At 41.3% G+C, this 25,698-nt stretch overlaps 1 protein-coding gene and 1 long non-coding RNA gene across 2 annotated transcripts; both read right to left on the reverse strand.

Annotated features, from left to right (window-relative positions):
* Positions 1 to 2,451: 2,451 nt before the first annotated feature.
* Positions 2,452 to 6,935, reverse strand: LOC124146093. Its single transcript, XR_007220108.1, has 2 exons — positions 3,169 to 6,935; positions 2,452 to 3,064 (listed from the first exon to the last, which is right to left on the reverse strand). It is a non-coding gene; the product is annotated as an uncharacterized LOC124146093 (long non-coding RNA).
* Positions 6,936 to 6,966: 31 nt separating this feature from the next.
* LOC124146091 (microtubule-associated protein 9-like) lies at positions 6,967 to 21,699 on the reverse strand. The gene is made up of 12 exons (XM_046516169.2): positions 21,570 to 21,699; positions 19,538 to 19,717; positions 18,287 to 18,662; positions 16,366 to 16,457; positions 15,441 to 15,606; positions 14,296 to 14,982; positions 12,954 to 13,067; positions 11,848 to 12,070; positions 10,012 to 10,176; positions 9,235 to 9,380; positions 8,678 to 8,822; positions 6,967 to 7,816 (listed from the first exon to the last, which is right to left on the reverse strand). Exons 2-12 carry the CDS (start codon positions 19,701 to 19,703, stop codon positions 7,712 to 7,714), a joined length of 2,385 nt encoding a protein of 794 aa, XP_046372125.2. The 5' UTR covers positions 19,704 to 19,717; positions 21,570 to 21,699; the 3' UTR covers positions 6,967 to 7,711.
* Positions 21,700 to 25,698: the final 3,999 nt, after the last annotated feature.

Consider the following 25,698-nt stretch of genomic DNA (forward strand, 5'->3'; position numbering starts at 1 on the left):
ACATGCTGCAGTCGTGAGGCAACTACGGGATGAAATTAAGGCTGCGAGACGTGGGGAGATGAAAAACGGTGTGCTCTTCAATCAAGACAGTGCTCAAATCAGTCATTGCCATGGCAACAATCCACAAGTGTGGCTTTGAACTCCTTCAGCCTCCACCTTATGCTCATGATCCGATCTGTTTCCTTTGGTATATCAATAAGAATTTCTGCACATAACAGCAAAATCAAAACACGGAAATATTGCTATGAAGTTTAACCAACTTCGGGCACATCGACAGGGGGAAACTACCTTGTAGCAGAAAAGCAAATGCTTACACCTAAAAAAGCATAATTATCTAATAAGTGTACCTCAATTTACCATCTATGCAGTAAATTATTAATTCAAACTCTACACGGTTGAACATGATATTTATTGTGCAGCTTGAAAATCGGAATCTTGACACGATAATAAGAAATAAATAAATTACTAATAATTGCCAATAAAATCTAACATAAACGGTCCCCAAATGCAGGAAATAGCGCTTCAGAGGATTTAATTTTTTTTAAAGTCTGTGGGCCCCCCAAACCCGGCCAATTCACGCCCTTGTAACATTGATTTTGCTTACACTTCATATTAGCCTAGTTGCTCCACTTATGGATCACCCTTCGTCATAATGGTCAAATAGCCAGTTCCCCTTCACTGAGATACCCACCTAAACAAAGAGACCTAAATAAGAGAGACCAGTGAAACTGACTCATCTGTTTATATTTATATCTATGCATAAAGAGGGACAATCAAGTATCCACAAATCTGTACGACAAGAGGGATGTCTTCAATTTTCAAAAAGCCAACTTTCCCTTTATGTCGAGCAATGTCCATGCATCTCCTGTGTTTGGTGTCTACATTTCACAACTTATCAGGAACAATCGAGCATGCTGTTCCTACGAAAGTCTCAAAGGGTCATTCCACACTTGGTCAAAAGGTGTTTAATCAGGGTTACAAGTCACTTACAACATCCAATACCTGAACGCTTTGTGGTAGACATGTGGAGGGTATTTGCAGATTTGATGCATCAGTGACCAAAATTATGTCCAATGCAATTCCCTATTTTGACTTGTACCGAATGTTGTCGTGTTTTTGGCAGGTGAAGAGGTCACATGCCTTTGCATGTGTTTGTGGTGGATCCAAATAGTTGCGCAGAATACTTACTTTTTTCGCGAACACCTGGCATCATTACTAAATGATAGTGATCCATAAACACATGCTTATGATATCGTCAGAATCGTACACTCCAGTGATTGATATTGTAAGCAACAATCCACGCTGTGAGGATACAGTGGCAGGCAATCAAATTTACCGAGGATGACCATCCATTCCATTTCGTCCCCTCTTACGACCAGCATAGGTTGCAGAGGACCTATTGTAACCCAAATGCAGGCTCATATCCATTGTCAGGTATGTGGTAGATTTCTGATGAGACACCATAAGGGCGTCTCTCATAGGGTTGGTTGGTTGTTTTGTTGTTTAACGCCGCACTCAGCAATATTCCAGCTATATGACGGCGGTCTGTAAATAATCATGTCTGGACCAGACAATCCAGTGATTGATATCATGAGCATCGACCAAACCAATTGGGATCGATGACATTCATCAACCAAGTCAGCGAGCCTGACCACCCGATCCCGTTAGTCGCCTCTTATGACAAGCATAGTTGCCTTTAACAAGCATGGGTTGCTGAAGACCCATTCTACCACGGATCTTCACGGGTCTCTCTCATAGGGACGTACATGAGTATTTAAATAGATTTATTTGCATAGGCTGAGAGACGTTACTTATAATCCAGAACAGATTGATGAACAGCCTGATCTACCTGAATAATAAATGGATTTGCCATCTGTTTTGTAGCGGTTTTGCATGCCATTTCTTGAACGCTGGATTGTGAGATCACAATTATCTTCAGATGCTGGAGTGTGTACCTCGCCTGTCTGTGATGAACTGGTTATGTAGATCGGTTAACAGTCATGATGTAGTTTAAATGAGTGTTGTCTACCTAGTTAAATCTAGTCCAAGACCGAACAATTCTCTTTACGGTCCCTTTGAGTGAGTGAGTGAGTTTGGTTTTACGCCGCTTTTAGCAATATTCCAGCAATATCACGGCGGGGGACACCAGAAATGGGCTTCACACATTGTACCCATGTCGGGAATCGAACCCGGGCGTGACGAGCGAACGCTTTAACCACTAGGCTACCCGATCACTTGACTTTCAGTTCCCCATTAGGTGAGTGGGTATGGTTTTACGTCACTTTTAACAATATTCCAGCAATATCACGACGGGGACACCGGAAAATGGGCTTCACACATTGTACCCATGTGGGGAATCAACCCAGGTTTTCAGCGTGACAAGCGAACACTTTAACCACGGGGCCACTCCACTGCCCCTGCCCATTAGGACTCATAAACAATAAGACAGACTTATATAACAAGTGATGCCATTTATTTTACAAGCTGACACGTCATTACATCTATTTTCACAATCCAACAACACATGTCCACCAGCCTACGCTGCCAAAACGTGTTAATCTGGTAGAAAGTAAGAGTTTTAAAAGGGTATAAATATGGTAGACAATTGAAATAGTAATACATTTTTTATCCCAATGCTAACAAAATGGACATGGATGTTCTACAGTTTCTATTTCAACACTGCACCAGTCAACTTCTTGCTGTGCAAGTTAAACTGTCTTTACATAAATAAAAAGTAAATTATCATATGAATCCATGTGGAAAGAGGGCCTCCCCATCTTTTCACCTCACATATGTACATATAGGACCTGAGATTCACCATCACAGGACGGAGTTCATCTACAGTAAATATCATCTCAAGGTCCTCAAGGATGTCCTCAAGGATGTCCTCAAGGATGTAGTCATCTTGCACAATACCATGTAATCACTGTGCTTTCTGCAGCTGAAGATGTGTGCAATAAATAGTCCTGGAGTACCTCGTGTGGCTGATCAGCTGGGACAGCGTGATCATGTCCCTCCCTACAGGTGTGGCTGATTACAGGTGTGGCTGATCAGCTGGGACAATCTGATCATGTCCCTCGCTACAGGTGTACTGATTACAGGTGTGGCTCATCAGCTGGGACAATGTGATCGTGTCCCTCCTTACAGGTGTGGCTGATCAGCTGGGACGTGATCATGTCCCTCCCTACAGGTGTACTGATTACAGGTGTGGCTGATCAGCTGGGACAATGTGATCATATCCCTCACTACAGGTGTACTGATTACAGGTGTGGTTGATCAGCTGGGACAATGTGATCATGTCCCTCCCTACAGGTGTACTGATTACAGGTGTGGCTCATCAGCTGGGACAATGTGATCATGTCCCTCCCTACAGGTGTACTGATTACAGGTGTGGCTGATTAGCTGGGACAATGTGATCAAGTCCCTCCCTACAGGTGTACTGATTACAGGTGTGGCTGATCAGCTGGGACAATGTGATCATATCCCTCACTACAGGTGTACTGATTACAGGTGTGGCTGATCAGCTGGGACAATGTGATCATGTCCCTCCCTACAGGTGTACTGATTACAGGTGTGGCTGATCAGTTGGGACAATGTGATCATGTCCCTCGCTACAGGTGTACTGATTACAGGTGTGGCTGATCAGCTGGGACAATGTGATCATGTCCCTCGCTACAGGTGTACTGATTACAGGTGTGGCTGATCAGCTGGGACACCATGATCATGTCCCTCCCTACAGGTGTACTGATTACAGGTGTGGCTTATCAGCTTGGACAATGTGATCATGTCCCTCCCTACAGGTGTGGCTGATTACAGGTGTGGCTGATCAGCTGGGACAGTGTGATCATGTCCCTCCCTACAGGTGTGGCTGATTACAGGTGTAGCTGATCAGCTGGGACAGCGTGATCATGTCCCCCGCTACAGGTGTACTGATTACAGGTGTGGCTGATCAGCTGGGACAGCGTGATCATGTCCCTCCCTACAGGTGTGGCTGATTACAGGTGTAGCTGATCAGCTGGGACAGCGTGATCATGTCCCTCCCTACAGGTGTGGCTGATTACAGGTGTAGCTGATCAGCTGGGACAGCGTGATCATGTCCCCCGCTACAGGTGTACTGATTACAGGTGTGGCTGATCAGCTGGGACAGCGTGATCATGTCCCTCCCTACAGGTGTGGCTGATTACAGGTGTAGCTGATCAGCTGGGACAGCGTGATCATGTCCCCCGCTACAGGTGTACTGATTACAGGTGTGGCTGATCAGCTGGGACAGCATGATCATGTCCCTCCCTACAGGTGCACTGATTACAGGTGTGGCTGATCAGCTGGGACAATGTGATCATGTCACTCCCCACAGGCGAACAGATTGCATGCTAGTTGAGTAATTAATCATCCTAAATGGTGGCACCATTTCTCACCAGAATAACAAAGAATGGTGTGATTATTGTATATGGTTACTACACAAACTGAGGTCACAAAGAAAAAAGTGGCATGTAAGTAATCAAGGACAACAACAACTAAATGATAATGTTCATATCACAGCCAATCGAAACAGTACCATCATTCAAGCAGCATTATTCTATCGAGACACACTGTTTAAACACACCAAATACAGGTAACATTAAACTGAAGAAATGACTAAAATTATGAGTAGCGTAAAGTGTCCAGCATAAAATAAATTAATTCATATAAAAGTGCACAGAATGAGACTTGATTTTACTCACACAAGTTAATAACGAAGACAAGATTAAGTAAAACTATCAAAGCAGGTTGCAGGAGCCATGATCCATTCTGTTGGGGAACGTGGAGAGTCAGTTACCATGGTTACAGAGGAGCCATGATCCATCGCGTTGGGGTATGAGGACAGTCAGTTTAAGTTACCATGGTCATAGAGGACTCATAATCCACCCTATTGGGGTACGAATACAGTCAGTTACCATGGTTTAGAGGAGCCATGAAACACACTGTTGGGGTACGAGGACAGTCAGTTACCATAGTTACAGATTAGACTCCCTCTAATGGGATACGAGGTTACCACGGTTACAGAGGAGCCATGATCCACCGCGTTGGGGTACGAGGACAGTCAGTTACCATGGTCATAGAGGACTCATAATCCACCCTATTGGGGTACGAATACAGTCAGTTACCATGGTTTAGAGGAGCCATGAAACACACTGTTGGGGTACGAGGACAGTCAGTTACCATGGTTACAGATTAGACTCCCTCTAATGGGGTACGAGGTTACCACGGTTACAGAGGACACATGAACACCAGTCATGAAACCCTCTGTAGGGTACCCATGTTAAAGCTGAGGGGAGTCTCACCAGAGGGTCACCCTCCAAGTACAAGTCCTCCCCAGCAGCCATTCTGACCAACCGATCCCCATAACACAACAACAATTCCTATATGACATTACAAGTCTGGATCAAACCTATGTTTGACTAGTTTCACTTCTAATTATTCTTGTACCAACAAACTCTAAGACCATGAGTCACATGCTAAAATGCAGAAATAAAAAACACTTATCCACATCAACATAACAAGTGAACAGTATGAATTAATACAGGATTTTACCAGATACAAAATTATAGTGAGTGAGTGAGTATGGTTTTACGCCTCTTTTAGCAATATTCCAGCAATATCACAGTTGAAGACACCAGAAATGGGCTTCACACATTGTACCCATGTCGGGAATCGAACCCGGGTCTTCGGTGTGACTAGCGAACGCTTTAACCACTAGGCTACCCGACCGCCCCTACAAAATTATAAGTAATATAAGTAGCATAAAAGGGCAGCAAAACCACTGCCATGATAAACAAGCCAAACGGCAAAGAGTTCCTGCAGAAACAATCATGGTAACAAATACAGCATATATAACAGTAAGTGTCAGCCATCATGGACACAATCTTACTTAACAGTTAGAAATACAGGAGAGGTGCATCCACCTCATAATGAATTAAACATGATAAAAGTATAAAACATTTGCCATCAGGTTAGTTAAGCACTTAATAAATGAAATAAATATGAACATGAGTGAGTGAGTGAGTGAGTTTGATTTTACGCCGCTTTCAGCAATATTCCAGCAATATCACGGCGGGGGACACCAGAAATGGGCTTCACACATTGTATCCATGTCGGGAATCGAACCTGGATCTTCGGCGTGACGAGCGAACGCTTTAACCACTAGGCTACCCGACCGCCCCTATATGAACATGAAACATTGCCATATAACATGACAGTTGGGGAAAGGATGATTGTTACTACATAAGACATAGGGATGAAATAACAGACAATAAATACTTCTCTACACAATATATGCTGTACATCATCTAATCAGCCACATGTCTCATCCTTGAACAATAAAAACAAGTCTATGTAGAGACATATTGCTGATAACATAGGTGAATATTGATGTTCAATGTGTGGGACGGATTGTATGTCATGAGAGAGAGTGATATTAAATGCTGCATCAGCTGTTTACAGCGAAATATAATATCTTCTTTGTTGTGTATATATACAATATGTTAAAAGAGATTTCACATGACATGACATGACTGAATGTCAAAGTTATTTTCTCCACATCACTATACATAGGCTTAACAAAACTGTCATGATTGCCCAAATAACATGGACGGAACACTGACCAATCATATAAACCCTTTTCTGAAATCTTCATCCTTATTCTTGATTTTGTTAACCTTAAAACATTATGTCGGAGGGAATAAATATTGACTTCCAATCCTGAGGCTAATACCCATACGAACAGTTCCATAACAACACTTAGGGGCAATCACGTTCAAACTACAAACGAGAGCATGCAGTGGTCGAAAGTTGAGTGAGTGAGTTGGGTTTAACACCACTTTTAACATTATTCCAGTTACATCGCGGCGTGTCAGCTTAATGTGGGAGGAAAGCCTGAAGCGATGCAGGTCTTGGTGAAACCCACGAGCACGGGTATGGTGCTGACAAACCTGGAAACATAATCGGGGCGAACCGGGATTCAAACCCACAATCATAGGTTTCTGGCGTGCCCAAGGGACGCAACTCTGCACAGCAAATCGTGGCGCCTTAGACGACTGGGCCCCCCATGCCCCTCGAAAGTTGAGGGGGATCTGGAGGGCTCTGAGGTTTGCATCGATAGTATTTGATTCTGTGTACCCAAGTATCCTTAACCTTTAACATTAGTGCACAGCTGCCAACTTCCCCAAAATACCATCAGTATTTAGTTGCGATCTTCTTGTCGAGACACCAAAGATATGAACCATCTACAATAGTGCCATGTCCATGTGATTCCGAAAATCAGTTGATGATATTATTACTTTGTTTCTATTTCGACGACAGCAACTTCTGATAGTATGTCTCAATTGGACAGATGCAACATTATAAATAGACTTCATACCAGTCGACAAAGAAGAGGTGTTCGTAGCAGTGTAACATATAACTACCCTCTCTTTACTGATATAAATGAAAATTTAGTCCTTGTAATTTTCTTTCCAAAGATTGTCATATTGTTTGTATAAACAAAGGAAGAAATTATATTTTAGATCCAACTTCCTAACAAATACGAAAATGTGGGACAGTTGGCAGCTATGCAATGACAAGAGCCCCATGCTTGATTTCTGACACTGCAATGAGTGTGCCTCTATGTTATAGAGGGCATGTGCACTGAGTGTTCCCCTCCAAATGCCCTCCTACACGACCGAACGGCCGGGGGTCAGCGTCCGAAGGGGATGGTCCTGTTTGCTGGGCTCCATGCTGGCTTGTAGTCCTCCTCTGACCTCAAGGTGACCTGCTGTCGATTCTGTTTGTCTCTCTTTTCCTGGCGAATAAAGACATCCAACAGTGAGTGAGCTTCATATCAGCATTCGTTTCAAAAGCGTTTACTCTGTGATAGTTTGGCTGATGACATCCTGGACATAGTATGACAGGAAGCCTGAGTGTTGGATGTTTTTCGTGTCCCCAATGGAGATAGGTGAGGTGAAATGGGGTTTAACGCCGTGTCCAAGATTATTGCACTTATATAGCGACGTGCATGTACGTGTATGTGTGGCTGCTTGTACTAGTCCGGACTGATGCCGATTTATAGTGCAAGCCCACTGAGATACCATGCCGCAGTTTAACATGAATACCCCACTCAGACACAGTATACTGACTCCAAGCCGACCAGTCCTTGTTTTAGCCCTTTAATGCCGAGCGCCAGACAGGGTAACAACAAGTACCATCTTTTAACGTCTTTTGGTTTGATGCGGTCGGGGATCGAACCCCGGACCTTCCGCTCTCTGGACGAATGCTCTACCACTAGACCACGGAGGCAGTGGTCCCAATGGAGATAGTTCTATGAATAGCTCTATGGTCTATTGTTTGAAAAACAAAATCTCATCACTTCAATCTACCCGGAATGCTTCTAATCAATACCTCAATATATAGGCGGTCTGTAAATAATCGAGTCTGGACCAGACAATCCAGTGATTAATATCATGAGCATCGATCCACGCAATTGGGATTGATGATATGCATCAACCAAGCATCGAGCCTGACCACCGGATCCCGTTAGTCGCCTTTTACGACAAGCATAGTTGCCTTTTACGGCAAGCATGGGTTGCTGAAGACCTATTCTACCCCGGAATCTTCACGGGTCTCGCTCACTCACTATAGCTACTAACTGACGACAATGTCTGACCTTTTCCCTGAGCCACTCTTGATAACGATCCATGGCCTCTTCATCTCGCGTTATCTTATCATATTCCTCATCTTTAGCCTGATTCCTCTTCTTTACTTTCTCCTCTCTGGCTTGCTTTGTCAAGACGACATCTTTCTTGGCTTTCCTGCAAATCAACATCATAATGAAAAAACTTACAAATAAGTTCATATATTTATATATTGATATTGAGTGCAAAGACTCTTGAAACAGTGAGTGATTGAGTGAGTGAGTGATTGAGTGATTGAGTGATTGAGTGAGTGAGTGAGTGAGTGAGTGAGTGAGTGAGTGAGTGAGTGAGTATGAATTTACGCCGCTTTTAGCAATATTCCAGCAATATCACGCCAGGCGACACCAGAAATGGGCTTCACACATTGTATCCATGTCGGGAATCGAACCCGGGTCTTCGGCGTGACGAGCGAACGCTTTAACCACTAGACTACCCGACCGCCCCTGACTCTTGAAAAGACACCAGGGTAATATCAATGGATCTTGAGACCTAGCCCATCAAACATTTGGTGAAGATATTATTTCTTTACCATCCCCTGAATGCCGTCTGTGAGGTCTGTCTCTTCATATCCTTCTCCTCCTCTTCAATCTGCTTCTTCTCCTCTTCTAAATTCCTCTGTTTCCTCGCCTTCTGCACAAGTGTATTGTCTTTCTGCACTTTCCATGTTTCAAACAACTGAAAATACATCCGACACTGTTAGCCTTGCTCTAGTTCAAACCCAGTGGTGATTCATTCACTACTCAGACCTGCTTCGGTAGGTCTCTTAACCATAAAATTTGAACCTTTGATTGCTGCAGTGTTCGAAATTAAGTATGAATATCTATGTCATTCCCCAAATGTACAAGGATTTAGGAGGTCCCACAATTAAATCATATTACTCAACATTTGCTAAGGCCCAAAATAGTCATCTTTCGTCAAAGGTGTAGTCCTTAGGAAATGTTGAGTAAGAGCAAACATCATGGATTCCAGGACCCCATATAATTTCAAGCATTGTTGGTGTAATATAACTGGGGACATGAACCTGCAAATGCTCTACAATCCTGACTGCAAAACTTTTCAACATAAAGAGTGAGTGAGTGAGTGAGTATGGTTTTACGCCGCTTTTAGCAATATTCCAGCAATATCACGGCGGGGAACACCAGAAATGGGCTTCACACATTGTACCCATGTCGGGAATCGAACCCGGGTCTTCGGCGTTACGAACGAACGCTTTAACCACTAGGCTACTGACCGCCCCTTCAACATAAAGAATGCAAATTGGTAGAACTATTTCTTTTCACACACACACCATCCACCATCGTCTTACTTTTTTAGCATCTGCCCTTTTGGTTTCCTGTTCTTGTCGATCTTTCTCTTTTTTCATCTCTTCTTGTCTCTTCTGCTTCTGTTTGTCTTTAAAGTAGGTGCCTTTCTTCTGGTCGACCCAGGCCTGATAAGACAGCTTGGCCTCAGTGTCCTTCTCCTCCTTGGCCTGACAAACATGACATCCAGGTTAAACAACATACAACAGTGCATGACATCCAGGTTAAAACACCATACAACAGTGCATGACATCCAGGTTAAAACCTGACACAACAGTACATGACATCCAGGTTAAAACCCGATACAACAGTGCATGACATCCAGGTTAAAACCTGATACAACAGTTCATGACATCCAGGTTAAAACCCGATACAACAGTACATGACATCCAGGTTAAACACCATACAACAGTGCATGACATCCAGGTTAAAACCTGACACAACAGTGCATGACATCCAGGTTAAAACCTGACACAACAGTACATGACATCCAGGTTAAAACCCGATACAACAGTACATGACATCCAGGTTAAAACCTGACACAACAGTGCATGACAACCAGGTTAAATACCATACAACAGTACATGATAACCAGGTTAAAACCTGACACAACAGTGCATGACATCCAGGTTAAAACCCGATACAACAGTACATGACATCCAGGTTAAAACCCGATACAACAGTACATGACATCCAGGTTAAAACCTGACACAACAGTGCATGACAACCAGGTTAAAACCTGATACAACAGTGCATGACATCCAGGTTAAAACCCGATACAACAGTACATGACATCCAGGTTAAAACCTGCCACAACAGTGCATGACATCCAGGTTAAAACCTGCCACAACAGTGCATGACAACCAGGTTAAAACCTGACACAACAGTGCATGACAACCAGGTTAAACACCATACAACAGTACATTACATCCAGGTTAAAACCCGATACAACAGTACATGACATCCAGGTTAAAACCCGACACAACAGTGCATGACTTCCAGGTTAAAACCTGACACAACAGTGCATGACAACCAGGTTAACTACCATACAACAGTACATGACATCCAGGTTAAAACCTGATACAACAGTGCATGACATCCAGGTTAAAACCCGATACAACAGTACATGACAACCAGGTTAAAACCTGACACAACAGTGCATGACATCCAGGTTAAAACCCGATACAACAGTACATGACATCCAGGTTAAAACCTGACACAACAGTGCATGACAACCAGGTTAAAACCTGATACAACAGTACATTACATCCAGGTTAAAACCCGATACAACAGTACATGACATCCAGGTTAAAACCCGACACAACAGTGCATGACATCCAGGTTAAAACCTGACACAACAGTGCATGACAACCAGGTTAAACACCATACAACAGTGCATGACATCCAGGTTAAAACCTGATACAACAGTGCATCACATCCAGGTTAAAACCTGACACAACAGTGCATGACAACCAGGTTAAACACCATACAACAGTGCATGACAACCAGGTTAAACACCATACAACAGTGCATGACATCCAGCTGTTTTCTATCAATTTTGAATTTGTGTTAATTCTTTTACAATGTCACATTAAAACATGTCAGTAAGATAAATTTTTTGTAGCAGGATCACTCCGGCTCGTGGTGTATAACCTAACATGCGACACATAAACACTCCATATACCCCTCGTGATCATGCTACAACTTATAATATATCATAATGTCCTTTTGAAAACTAGAGCTTTTACTGAAGGCACACAACGGCAAACTAAGAAAAAACGTCAAACGTCATTTGAGAGTTTTAGATATCATTGACAACGACATGTATTGTTATGGCCCACCTTTTTCTTCTTCTCTTCCTCTTCCTTCTCTTGCTTCTTCTTCTCCACCAAGGCCTTCTTTGCCGTTTCCATCCGCTGCTGGTACCACTGGTCATAGATCCCCTTCCTGATACTGGCTGTATCCTCAAAGTTGATTTCACTGGTTGGAGTTGTCTCCCCTGGCATGGTGGCGTACCGCGGCTTGGGCTTTTGTTTTCGTTCTTTTCCTTCAGTCTTCTTCACACTTTAAGGCAAAGATTAAGGCAAAGGCATAAACAAACCATAGTACCACCATCTTCCCGAGGCAAGAGCGTCCACTAGCCTTATTATCAAACTCTTGTTTCCACCCTTGCGACATCAAGCCAACTTTCCTATGCTAAATGTGATTGGACTATCACACATATGGGTAGTCCATTCAGAGAACGTTTTACAAAATCAACATCCACGACTGTGCACATTCATATGAAAGTGATTTTACTGCTGCCTGTCTTGCCTATGTTTTTGTGTCAGGGATGAAATTGTGAATGTTTTCTTTATCTGATCGACTAGGTCGCCTATGGTAGTCACTATCTTCGTGAAGCTATACAAGTTAAGAACAGCAGTCTGATTGGATATTGCGTTTTCATTACAAGGGGCACAACTCGTGATCTACGCAAGGTGGCGCCAGGGTCGAGCCAAGAAAAGTGGCCTTGATGTGTGAAGGGTAGAAATTAGGCTTTGATATAGGCTAGTGGACACACTTGCCTTTCGAAGATGCAGTACCATGGAACCTAACCATTTTCAGATGAAGTAATGTTAGACTGAGTAGGATGCACAATAATAAACCCCCTATTTTCAAGACATCTTTACAATTCAGGGCCCCCGTTCCTCAAAGCGATCTTGGCGCTACGATGATCGTAAGCCTGTGTTAAAGTATGGGACTTACGATCACCTTAGCGCTAAGATTGCTTTGAGGAACGGGGCCCCGGGCTACTTTCTGCACGCCCTCAAAATGGTGCTGGATGTCAAGGCAAGATATATTGATTGCCACGACATTTTCCAAAGTAAAACTCCCTGGCCATAAATTAAGCTAAAACATTATTCAAACAAAGAGCTTGTATGTTATGATACAAAGAGCAAAGACTCACCTATTCTTCCTCTGTGACTCTGGATCTATGAATGCCATACTCTTATCCTGGGCACCTGCCACCTTGGTGATAGCACTGTCCAGAGCCTGATGTGCGGATGTTTGATTGCCGGACCTAAAGCACAAGGAGTCAGTATCACAAACACACAAACAAGTCATTCCAGAAGTGTACATGGTGTAGAAGATCTGGCTTAGAACAGGTTTTCTGCAACCCATGTCTGTCATAAAAGGCGACAAATGAGAGCAGTTGGTTAGGCTCACTGACTTGGTTGATGCATGTCATCGTATCCCAATTGCGTAGCTCAATGCTGATGATGTCAATGCCTGGATTGTCTGATCCAGACTCGATTAATGGCAGACCTCCATCATATAGCTGGAATTTTGCCAGTTGCAGTGTTAAACAACAAACAAACAAACAAAACAAACAAACAAACATATGTGGTGTATCAACGGTCACCACGAATGGGCCTCACCCTCTGTGCCCATGTTGGGATTATACACAAGACTTTAGTGCGCAGAGCAAAAGTTTAAACAAGTAGGTTACTACACTGGCCCTCCCGAACAAGAGTGAATGAGTTTGGTTTTACACCGCTTTTAGCAATATTCCAGCAATATCACGGCAGGGGACACCAGAAATGGGCTTCACACATTGTACCCATGTCAGGAATCGAAGCCGGGTCTTCGGCGTGACGAGCAAACGCTTTAACCACTTGGCTACCCGACCGCCCCTCCCGAACAAGAAAGAAGATTACAGGAATGTGAGTTTTACCATAATGTCTTAGCAGGCCAAGTAAATAATACATGTATACTATACGGAATACTCAGATTCCTGCCTTCTTCTGTCCGGAGGGGCAGTGTGCATGGTGTGGTAGCCTACTGATTTAAGCCCTGCACAATTACATGGTATTAAGGGATACAGACGGGGATAGGGGAGTAAGGATACTGTGTCGGAGTGGGTTGTCCATGTAAACTATGTACAAGCGTGCTCGCACGCACACACAGACAAGACACACACACTCACAGACAAGACACACACACTCACAGACACACACACGCGCGCACACACAGAGACAAGACATACACACAGAGACAAGACTCACACAGACACACACAGAAACAGACACACATAGACAACACACACAGACACACACACAAGACACACACACACAAACAAAGACACACACACAATGCACACAGACATGCACACACCAAACAGACACACACACACTCACTTATACACACACACACACACACAATGTGACAATGCTTCAACATCGATGACACACAAAACAACTCACTCTCTCATTTAAGAACTACAGTTAAACCTGTTCATATTATCTTACTTCCTTGTCCTGCTGCCTTCTTCCTCTCCTGCTGACCCTAACCTTGACCTTGACCCTGGTTCTCGCTCCAACTCTTCACACACCGAGCTCTTGTCAGGGCTCTGATCTCGCCTCCCTCGGAACTGATTCGTTGAGCGCATCGGCGGAGGAGAGCGGCGAAAGTCTTGCATTATCTCGTTGCTGATGGAGTCTCCAGAGCCCTCCTTCGAGAGCCCCGGCTTGCTCTTCCTCCTCTGCCTCGGCTCAGGTTTAGGTGTTGTGTCCTCTGTCAGGAAGTCGAGGAGGGACTTCTCTGGCTTCTTCTCTGGCTTCTTCTCCTCCACTTCTCGCTCCTCTGTGGGAGTCTTGCGCCCTGTGAATTTCTTTCCACCTGTTGGAGTCTTTCTACCATCAATTTTGGCCAGGCTCTCCGGTGTTTTCCTCCCTGATAAAGTTCTCTCTGGGGTTTTCCTACCACTGATCCCAGATCTCCCTGGCGGAGTCTTACGACCATCTCCGCTGCTTCGCCTAAATCGTGGCTGCTTTTCCGGTTTTTCAACTTCATCAAGTTGAGCATCTTGTCGAGTTTTACCAAAAAGGTCCATGGTTGGAGTAGTCCTTCCTCTCAGACCTTCGCCCTCATGTCCTCTCCCACGCGGCAGTACAGTAGGTCGGTCAGACCGGGGAGATGTCTCAATGGACAGCTGCCTGGAACACACAATACATGTCTCATAAATGGTGTACAAGCTCATCAAATAGCTGACTGACACAACTACAAAAGAAATGATTTTGAGTATCATTGTAATTTATTGTGTGTGTTCAACATTACAACACTGTTAAAATGTGAAGATTGTTCTAACAGGAATTTTCATCCTTACGTGGTAAACATATTAAAAGTTAAACACTACTGAATGGTAATGGTTCTCTGATGAGATGTTGCCACGGCTAGTGATTTTTCCTTATGCCTTATATTATTAAAGTGTGCATTTGTGTGTTAATACACTACAAACAAAACAACAGACCACATTGACAAACATTTCTCTATTTAACTGTTAGCCTAATCTATTTGGAATATGAATATACATGTACTTATCTTAGGAAAAGTGAAATTCTCCATACAAGTTACGAGTTTAAGTACTTGTTTTCATACCAGGGGCAACACTCACCTGGGAGATTTATCACTGCCAGTGCTGGGTTGCCGAGTGAGACGAGGTTTGGACCTGCCATCGCCCCTGGGCGTGGTGGCCGAGGACCTAGGACCCCCTCGGGGGGTTGTGCTCTCCGATATGGGATCAAGCAGTGAGGAAGGAGTGTTTCGGCCTCGGGAGCCAGCTGTGAAAAGAGGGTTTCTGAAATGTTTATACTGTCTGAATTTATATCACTGATCTAAAACTGATATAATGCTAAATGAACTATTTTCTTTACAAAGCATTAGGCCAACTGATCCTGTATGCTTCCTAATTTGTCCTCCATCACAAATGACTGAGAAATAGGCAAATGCTCAATTTAGCAATATTCTAGCAATAGTACCTCTTGTCTGTAACCATGGTAACAGACAAACCAGTGACTGACAACATGAGTAACAATCCACAATAATTGGGCACTGACCCTGATGACACGCCTTCAGCTAATTCACTGGGACTGATTCAGTAGCCAGCAATGGGATAAGTAGAGCCTATTTTAACCTGGGACATTCAGGTGTCCTCAATGATCACCACCACACAATGCCAGTTAATCCGGCTGAATATTGCCTCCTGAGTTAGAATTCACACTCATGATCCAAAACATGGGTGGTGCCGAATGCACATTTCACTTCATATGGCATCCAACTCAACAACAGATATCGTGAAAAAAATTGAAATCACAAATTTTACAATGCAAAGCAAGCTGATTATTGCCTTCTTTTTTGTAGGCGAATAATTTGAAAACATAGTTAAACAGAAGTTAGCTTTGCGGAGAAACATTTTTCTTCTCCACAGTGCATCATCAAAAAGGTTAATACGACATCGCCCGACACTACACATGCCAAACATGTATTTGATGATCCCTACACTACCTGTTGGCCAGATTAGATCATGTTACCATGGTTACCTGGAGAAGGAGTTCTGTTTCCCGACTCCATCTCAGCCGGCTTCTGATATGTTGGAGGAGTCCATGGCTTCTTGCTGAGACTGTCGGGCAGCCTATTGTGAAAAAGAATGACAATAAAGAAACCGACAGGAAATCTAAACATGAGCATTGATCTACATAATTGGGATACAATGACATCAGAGATACCAACCCTAATTGAAGCTTTGGAGAAATCAGTGGGCTAAAAAAGGATAATTTCATGTCAAAAAGAGTAATTTTTAAGAGTATCATGCCATGATGCTGGTTTTCGCTTCAACATTTTCGTTAGGCCAATACATACGTGAAGCATGGGTACACATGCACTGAGGCTAGTAATCATGGTAATGTAGCCACACACGCAAGCCGCACTATTTTAAAAACAGGGCGATAACTCTCAAAATAAGCAGAAAAAATGACTCCGCTTGCATTTGTATGGTTAAATATGACTAAACCTCGAAACTGAATACCAATCCAAACATTAAAAAAAATAGAAGTTCCATAACGGCATGCGACAACAAGCGAAATACATCGGTTCCACATTTCAAATAAACACGTAGTTTGAATAACCTTGGTAATTATAGATTATAAATCACTTATGAAAGCATTTAAGTCAAGCTATTGTGTGGGGTAAGACCCCCGGAACCCCTGTTATTTTAGCGAGGCAACAAACAATGGCATCAGACACACTGTATTCATGCCGAAACATGTGATCATGGCGATCAAAGCTCCATATATTCATAAAATTTATCATGTGACAATTTTAACTGCATTGCAGAAAGACAATGTGGTGCTTCAAATCGAAGAAATATCAGTGTACATGCAATCAGCTCCCTGTAGAATGCTTCACATTATCGGTGCATTGACAATTTGCTCTCCATGATATATACATGTAAACAATTTGTGAAAAAAATGCCAAAATTGGTATTTGGGGAGGATAAGCATAACAGCATAACTTTCAGCTCAAAAGCGTAATGGTTGGCATCTCTGTGACATGCATCAACCAAGGCAGCAACTCTGACCATCCAGTCACGTTAGTCCCCTACAACAAGCATGGGTTGCTGAAGACCAACTCTAACCCGTATCTTCACGAGTTTCAATGTCTTTGAAAAGTAATTCAGTTCTGTCACAGCATGACAACTTGTGAAGCAGGCTCACTATGCCCAAAGGGATGCAGATCCTAAAGCCTGTAATCCAGTCATCATAGTCCTCTGATTTCTGGATCTGGATCCATTGCCAGTGGATACTGGCACCAAGGACCTTATTCTAAACAGCAAATTGCGGCTTAAACCTCTTGGACACCTATGCCCCCTCTTGTAATAGTTACCCACCCCAACTGACAACTCAACAGTAACTCAAATCAATATCATAAATTACCCCGGTACCACACCTGATTTTGAGTCAATATGTGTCTCTGTCAAATGACATGTGACATCTTCTCGGACAATGCATATGGCAGACACCTGTGCATAAGCCATTAGGCTTACAAAAATAAAAGAATTGGTTCTCAGGCAATGGCTTTTGAAAATATAGTGCAGGTCGGCGGTGGTTTTTTTTTTTTGCTTGTTCAAACTAGTATGTAACCAAATTGATAGTTGTGTACCACCAACCTGGGAACAACAACATAAACAAGCATACAAACTCCTATTTCCCGCCATGACCATAACACGAGATGTGCAGTAAAGGGAAGTAACTGTGTGCTATATTGGATCACATTGTTTTTAAGTATTAGGATTTAATATTTTTTTTAAATATTGAAATAAAAACGAAACATGCAGCAGACTTTATGGTGATGCGGGCGGTGCCTGAGAACCAAGACTATTATTTTTTTTAAAAGGATTGTCAGATTATCTTGAAATGTAAAATACCATTGAAAAACGATATTGATAAAAGACCCAAATCTTACCCTCCTTGTGTGGGCGTCTTCCGACCAAAGATGATGTCTTCCTTCGTCAGGCCTTCATTTGTTGGTGTCTTCTTACCAGTGGGAGTTTTCCTACCAAGCAGCGAGTCCGACCGTGGGGACGGCGTTTTCCGACCTACGTTCGGCAGGTTCCTGTTGGCATAACTAGCTACTTCTTGATCAAGGTGATCATCTCGAACGCCCCGGTGATCGTCTCGACCACCCCGTCCCAAAATGTTACCAGCATCTCTGGGTCGCAAGGTTTCATCCAAGTTTGGCATGGTATCCAGTTGCCTCTGCGGCCTTTTTTTGGCAGAGCCAGGACGTTGCCGTGAAGGAGACGTTGTTGAATGGTTTTGTGTGTATTGTCTTATTAGCTCTGTCATGAAAATGCATGGTGTGAGTATCTTCGTTAGATTAGAATATATACAATGTTAGTTTATTGTCTTCCGTTGCAGACAGCAATATTCCAGCTGTATCACGGCAGCCAGCAAATATCTGTGTCAGTGTCAGACAAACTAGTGGTTGATATCATGAGTAACACCACACACTGTCGGAGTACGACGATATGCAATCAACCAGGTCAGGAAATCAGACCACCTACCCAAATTAGTAGCCTTTTACAACAAGCAACAAAGTGCTGGAAACCAATCCTAACCTAGTCCCAAAGGAAGTTATTACAACAAAAATTGAAAATAATGTTGTTACTGCTGTCATGATAATGAAGAATGATCCTTAAATCAGATAAAATATATGAATTTTTGCAATATTCAGTTTGAAATTCTGGACACAACGTAACCATGGTAACAAAAATATACATGATAAAGGATAATAAAAGAAGACATTATCTTGCTCCTAGTAAACAGATAAACATGATTACAAAGATAAACATGATTCTTCTTGCTTGATAATGGTGTTAGAACCTACACCGAAACATCGCACTTAATTGTAATAAAGAAGCTGTTCATCCATTCTTTTCCTTACTCTTGCAATGTCTAGCACTAAGGCTAAAAAAAGTGATAGTCTTGGTTCTCAGGCACTGCCAACATCATCATAAAGTTCATTGCACGTTTCGTTTTTGTTTATATTTTTTAAAAAAAATGTGCATTGTGTTTCAGTATTTGGATTTTTTTTTTTTTAAATTCAAAATGGAAATTAAAACAAAACGTGCCACAGACTTTATGATGGTGCGGGTGGTGCCTGAGAACCAAGACGATTATTTTTTTTAGCCTAATAGTATTACTGTAAACATACCATCTTCTTCACCACTCCCTTCACTGGTTGTGACATCAGCTGCCAGGCCCAAGTTTCTTCTTTGTTTGATTGTAGCATCCAGTTCCCTCTGAAATGAAGTCTTTGCTTTAGGCTTTCTCTGTCGTAGAGGTGCATCGACTTCGTCGTAATCTTGGTGGTAATCCATCCTTAAACTTTACACTGTGAGAAAGAAAAGTCATAAAATTATTTGCATGGTTATTCATACATTATCTGGGTCGGGATGAATGATGAGTTTGTCTGGTTACCATGGTTACAGTGCAGACAAACAAATATGAATATAAAGATTAAGGTGTCTAAACTACATAAACATACAACACACCATAATAATTATAAAGACTTGTCATTTGTGAAAGGCTCTTTATTTTGGGGTGTACAGAGATTTTATTGGGTGAAAACAAGATATTAAAAAAGACAACTTATCTCAGCGTACAGTATTTTATAGTAAAGCTTGTCTCCTTGTTACCTTCCTATTTTCTGTATATTTCATGATTTGTTGTGGGGATCACGTAAGTTTGCATTCAGCAAATTAAAAAAAATAATGCTTTTCAGTTTTTTTTCAACTCTTCTTTGTTTTAGGCATGTTAATTTGTTTAGTGTCAGTAGAATCTATAAACTAATTAAATCAAGCCTTAATTTTGATCCAACACATTCTTACACACTGAATGATCATAAGTACATATGAAAAGTAAACAAAAATATACTGGTCACTGAACAGTTATCACCATTTTTCATGTTATTTCTGAAAAATTCAGTGTATAATCTTAACTGTATCATTAACTTTAATGTTTGAGAAACTATGAGCAAATGAGCATATTTCTGTCTGAGGAAAAGGTTTCAGAAGATTTCTGTAACAACACGACGACAGGGTTGTGCATTTCTTTAAAATAGCCCAAATGTGTTTAAACCATTTTAGAATTGTATTTGGGGGAAGAAATGACAGAGAGATAGTAAGCAAAAACAGAACTGAATGTGCATCATCGTGTTGTTGGATTTTTGTTTATGCAAGAAACAGTCATGTGACACCGTCCGCATGAAGTTTCTAAAGATGTATTTGAGGGAGGTGATTATATAGTATGTCAGTTTTGTTCATCATATTTGGATAAATATTCCTTGCTTATGAAACCGAGCAAAAGTAAAACGAGATACGATCACAGACACACCATGATGGGGAGTTAGCGATAATTGGTCCTCACGGATAACAAGTCGCTAGCAGTGTAGGTGTTTGTTCCACCATGTCCACTGTAGGCAGAAACATGGGCTGATGCTGTTATTGTGATCTCATAGTTATTCTACCAAAAACTTACCTATCCCTAACTTGTGGCTGACCAGAGACATTTGCGGTTATTACAGTTATCAGATCCGATATGTTAATCATGTTTATGTGAATGACATTTTCCTTTCTAAATCTTGCACAGTTTTTAATTACGGGATGACCAACATGATCAATAAACATGTTAAAAGCAACTTATTGTCATGGTTGTAGCTTACCTGGTTGAAGTTTCCATTTTTTTAAAACCCTCTTACATTATTTGACTATAGTCGAATTAACATCAAAGTAGATAATTAATTTCAATCAAAATTTTGTGCTTATTGGGAGGAAGAACCAGTCAACGTGGAGTTTATGGCTTACCCGCATCTGTAAACAGCATCTCTAACCAATGAGCAAGAAGAGTAAGATCTCATTTGATACATTAGCCATGTTAGCGAATCATTTTAATTTGTGGGCTTAAAACATACTAACACTCCATCACGGCCATGTATTGAATAAAACTAAGAAAATCCTAAGAAATATGAACCCACGGTTTACTTTACAAAGTGAGCGCACTGGCTACGAGTAGTAAGAATGTAGAATGTTTTAAATGAATTTCAAAACTTCCTTTTTAGCGCAGTCAAATATTCTTGTCAATGCTTGTCTTGGAGCATTCAATTTGAAAATAAAACAAATTGTGGAGTGAATTGATGGCTATCTACAGGTGATCTATAAAAACAAAAGGTACAAATATCTCCTTACCTGCTCGTTGCGCGATGTGTAAGGGTACGATGATTGGTAGCCCCGTGTTCTTCTCTCAAATCAATGTCGCTGAAAAATTGTCAGCCATGTTTACGCGTTACTGGGCAGTGATTCACCAAATTTAAACTTCAAACCGAAACGAAATAAGGACAAGAATCTCGTTATAAAAACATATTGTGGATCAAAGCAAACATATATTTATCGGTGTATTAGATGATAAATCTATTTGGTATTTATTTTAACCAACATTAGGTTTCCATCGATGTAATCTTTAGAACAATATTTTTGTTTTCTAACAAAATTTCCGTGCCAGCGTTTCGAGATTTACACAAGAGTTACCCCCCTTCAGATACGACGGGCACCTGTTGAGGGGCCTTTCAAGGGTTTTTCTGCATCGCGAACAAGAACAACATTTATAAATCACCAAACTACTGATTACACATTACTTACTAGGGTGTTTTTTAAATTATTTTAGACTTCATGTATTTTATTTTTGATATGTAACCTGAGTTTTGTGACCTTTATAAAATCGATTTGGACCATTTTGAAATCTTAAACAACTCATTTCAGAAATGACTTTCCACAACCTAAGTTACATACAACTTCAAGGCGGGCTTTACTGCTATTTACCTGTTTCAAGTTCCCACTCATGACTTCTTTTCTTTGAACATAAACATTTATTTTTTTTAATTTTAAATAATAATAAATACACATGCATTGCTAACATGCTTCTGAGCATGCGGAGTACAGGGTCGGACTGGGCCTAATTTGCAAATCCAAACAGGTATGGATCACGTCATGAAAACATAAATTCGCTTGCTTGTGTTATGATCTGGATCAGTCTAGCAATAAAATATTACCCCAATTAGGTCTAATTAGGCCTATATAAAAACAATGTCTCAATTACCTACGTATTGTTGTTTGTTTGTTGTTTAACGCAATATTCCAGCTATATGACGGCGGTCTGTAAATAATCGAGTCTGGACCAGACAATCTAGTGATTAATATCATGAGCATCGATCAAACCAATTGTGATCGATGACATGCATCAACCAAGTCTGCGAGCCTGACCACCCGATCCTGTTAGTCGCCCCTTACGACAAGCATAGACGCCTTTTACGGCAAACATGGGTTGCTGAAGACCTAGTCTAAACCGGATCTTCACAGGTCTATTACGGAAGTGTTTAATACATCTAGGCCTGAACATGGACATCATATATCATGTAGCATATGGTAAAGATCTTCTAAACTTACTCTTCTTTTCAAGAATGAAAGAAAAGCAAACATTTTTAATCTTATACTTCTCTTTTGAAAATAAGAAAATCGTTATTGTCTTACAATAACTTGATGGTCTTACAATCTTAAGTGTTCATTATCCACTACTAAATGTGCTCATTATACAGCCGGAAAATGAAAACTGAAATTTCTTCCAAGCTCTATTGGCTAGCTGAATATGGCAAATATCACAGGTTTAGATATTAAGTGGCTTCATCATACAGATGTTGTGTTTAAACATAATTCATGCATGATAAATGATTACTACCCTTGTACTGTGTAACAGATATGTTACATGCTCATGATGAATTTAATAAAACTTATATTAGAATGATTCTGTTCAAATCAAACTGAACAATTGTGAACATAATTATTAACACAGGGACGTTTGTTCATGAGTGTTTCACGTGTGGTCTCAAATTTGGCAAAAATATGTACAAAAATATCTCAAAAACGTTTGTAAAATAAAAGCATTTTGTTGATTAGAAAGATATTTTTCTCCCCGTAATTGTTTTAAACATCGTCAGATTTTGAAAATACAGCGGACATATCTATTTTGAATTTGAACACAGTTTTTAGTTTTTATTTCACTGCGGAAAAGCAGCTGGTCCAAGAAATAAATTAAATATAAAAATATGTATTTTTATTATTTCTCCTGCTAGTAATATAGACCCTCTTATACAATAAACACTGTTATATATAAATTCCATGTATACATCAGTATCACTGATTCAAGAAGCCAGCTGAAGTTTTAACCCCTGGGCAGAATGACATGATTGAACGAACGAAGGAATGAACAATTAACAATCTCATTGAAACAGGAAGCGGTCCAATTGGCATGTGGTGTTCATATCACGTGGATGTTTGTATTTTGGCCCTTGTTTTTTTCGATCGGAGTGAAATAAATTCATTGAATTAATACACCTGTCATTTTTTCTTAATAAGGTGAGGTGAAATGGGGTTTAATGTCGCGTCTACAAATATTACACCTCTATAGCGACCTGCATGCACATGTGTGTGTGTGTCTGCTTGTACTAGTCCGGACTGATGCCGATTTATAGTGCGAGCACACAGAGATACCATGCTATAGTTTAACATTAATTCCCCACTCAGACACAGTATACTGACTCCGAGCCGACCAGTCCTTGTTTTAGCCCCTTTATGTCGAGCGTCTCTTACAAACACCAATAATAGCGAAACGTTAAAATAAGTGTACATTAGAAATTAGCCCCCCTATTCCAATTTACTCGCCGACTCTGATTGGGAGGCGCAACTAACGTATTGTGAAAACGTTATATGCTTTGAAGTAAAATTAATGAAATTAAACTCACATTGTCTCTTACAAACACCAATAATTGTGAAAAGTTCAAACAAGTTTACATTAGAAATTAGCCCCCCGAGTCAGCTACTATCACAGTGCTCGGTGGTACATGGGCCGATATTGTAAACTGTGATGAAGATGAGTGACTGAGTCGGGTTTAACGCCACTTTTAACAGTATTCCAGTTATATCGCGGCGTGTTAGCTTAATGTGGGAGGAAAGCCTCAAGTGATGCAGGTTTTAGACGTTTACCACTTCGGTGAAACCCACGAGCACGGGTATGGTGCTGACAAACCAAGAAACATAATCGGGGCGAACCGGGATTCGAACCCACAATCATAGGTTTCTGGCGTGCCCAAGGGACGCAACTCTGCACAGCGAATCGCGGCGCCTTAGAGGACTGGGCCACCCGTGCCCCGTGATGAAAATGAAAACTGTGAAGAACTGTATATATGTGAATGTATGTAGTTATATGTGAACAACTGGAAAACAGGAAATAACATGTAAATACATCAAATAATATGTAACAAATAACATAAATCAGATATTCTACCACATAAATCGTTCTTATCGTTATTAAAAATAGAGGTGCCGTTTTCGCCCGTCACATCGTTGCCGTTTTAGCCAAATGCAGTGTCGTTTTCGCCAGAGAAATCGGTGATGTTTTGCTGAGGTGCCGTTTTAGCCTGCACCCGCAGAACATGACAGTGAAACAGATATGTTACCATATGTAACATGCATTATCAGACAATGTAACAGACAATTTTAGATAAGGAAATATTTCTTCCAATCATCCCATTGAAATTTGGAACTATTACAGAGAAGAGCATTTACATTTTATGAGAAATAACCATCAACACAACTCTGGTAACCGATCGCATGATAACAAATCTGTTGACATAAATGATATTGAGAAGACCGTTACTGGTACATCCGCCTAGAGTATAACCAACCCATGTCAAACATTTGCCATTTAGGTACACAAGCGCTGAGAGGTGGACAGAAAGGTCACAATTGCCTTGTGTATGCTCTTGACAATGTTCAGTTACTCAAGTTGGATGCTTCAGTTGGCTAACTCTGTTTTACTTCACATGTTGAGTTATGACTGAATGTAAAATTTTATTTACTTGTTTGTTTGTTGTTTATTCAAGCAATATTCCAGCTATATGATGGTGGTCTGTAAATAATCCAGTCTAAACCAGACAACCCAGTGATTGACATCATGAGCATCGATCCACACAATTGGGATACGATGACATGCATCAACCAAGTCAGCGAGCCTGACCACCCAATCTTGTTAGTCGCCTCTTGCATAGTTGCCTTTTACGGCAATTTTATTTTCTGAAACATGCATGTTCAACATGTAGTGATAAATGAAAACTTCTTTTGTGGTTCACTTATAGGCAACGGTAATGGAAACATCAGTTAAATTAAACATCAAGAGTTTCACATACGGGAAAACAAAAATGGTTAAAGTAATTTTCCTTAACTTGTGGGATTCTGTTGAAGGTGCAAATACGTGTATGCCATTCAA

The sequence above is a fragment of the Haliotis rufescens genome, unplaced genomic scaffold (assembly GCF_023055435.1).
Source record: "Haliotis rufescens isolate VD_foot unplaced genomic scaffold, xgHalRufe1.0.p SCAF_12, whole genome shotgun sequence".
Taxonomy (NCBI): Eukaryota; Metazoa; Mollusca; class Gastropoda; order Lepetellida; family Haliotidae; genus Haliotis; species Haliotis rufescens.

Coding starts and splice junctions, on each gene's coding strand:
- LOC124146091 (XM_046516169.2), bottom strand. CDS start 19,703: ATGGATTACCACCAAGATTACGACGAAGTCGATGCACCTCTACGACAG. Junction 16,458..18,286: donor AAGACGCCCACACAAGGAGG/GTAAGATTTGGG, acceptor TTTTCACAATAG/GCTGCCCGACAGTCTCAGCA. Junction 14,983..15,440: donor GGCAGTGATAAATCTCCCAG/GTGAGTGTTGCC, acceptor TGTGTGTTCCAG/GCAGCTGTCCATTGAGACAT.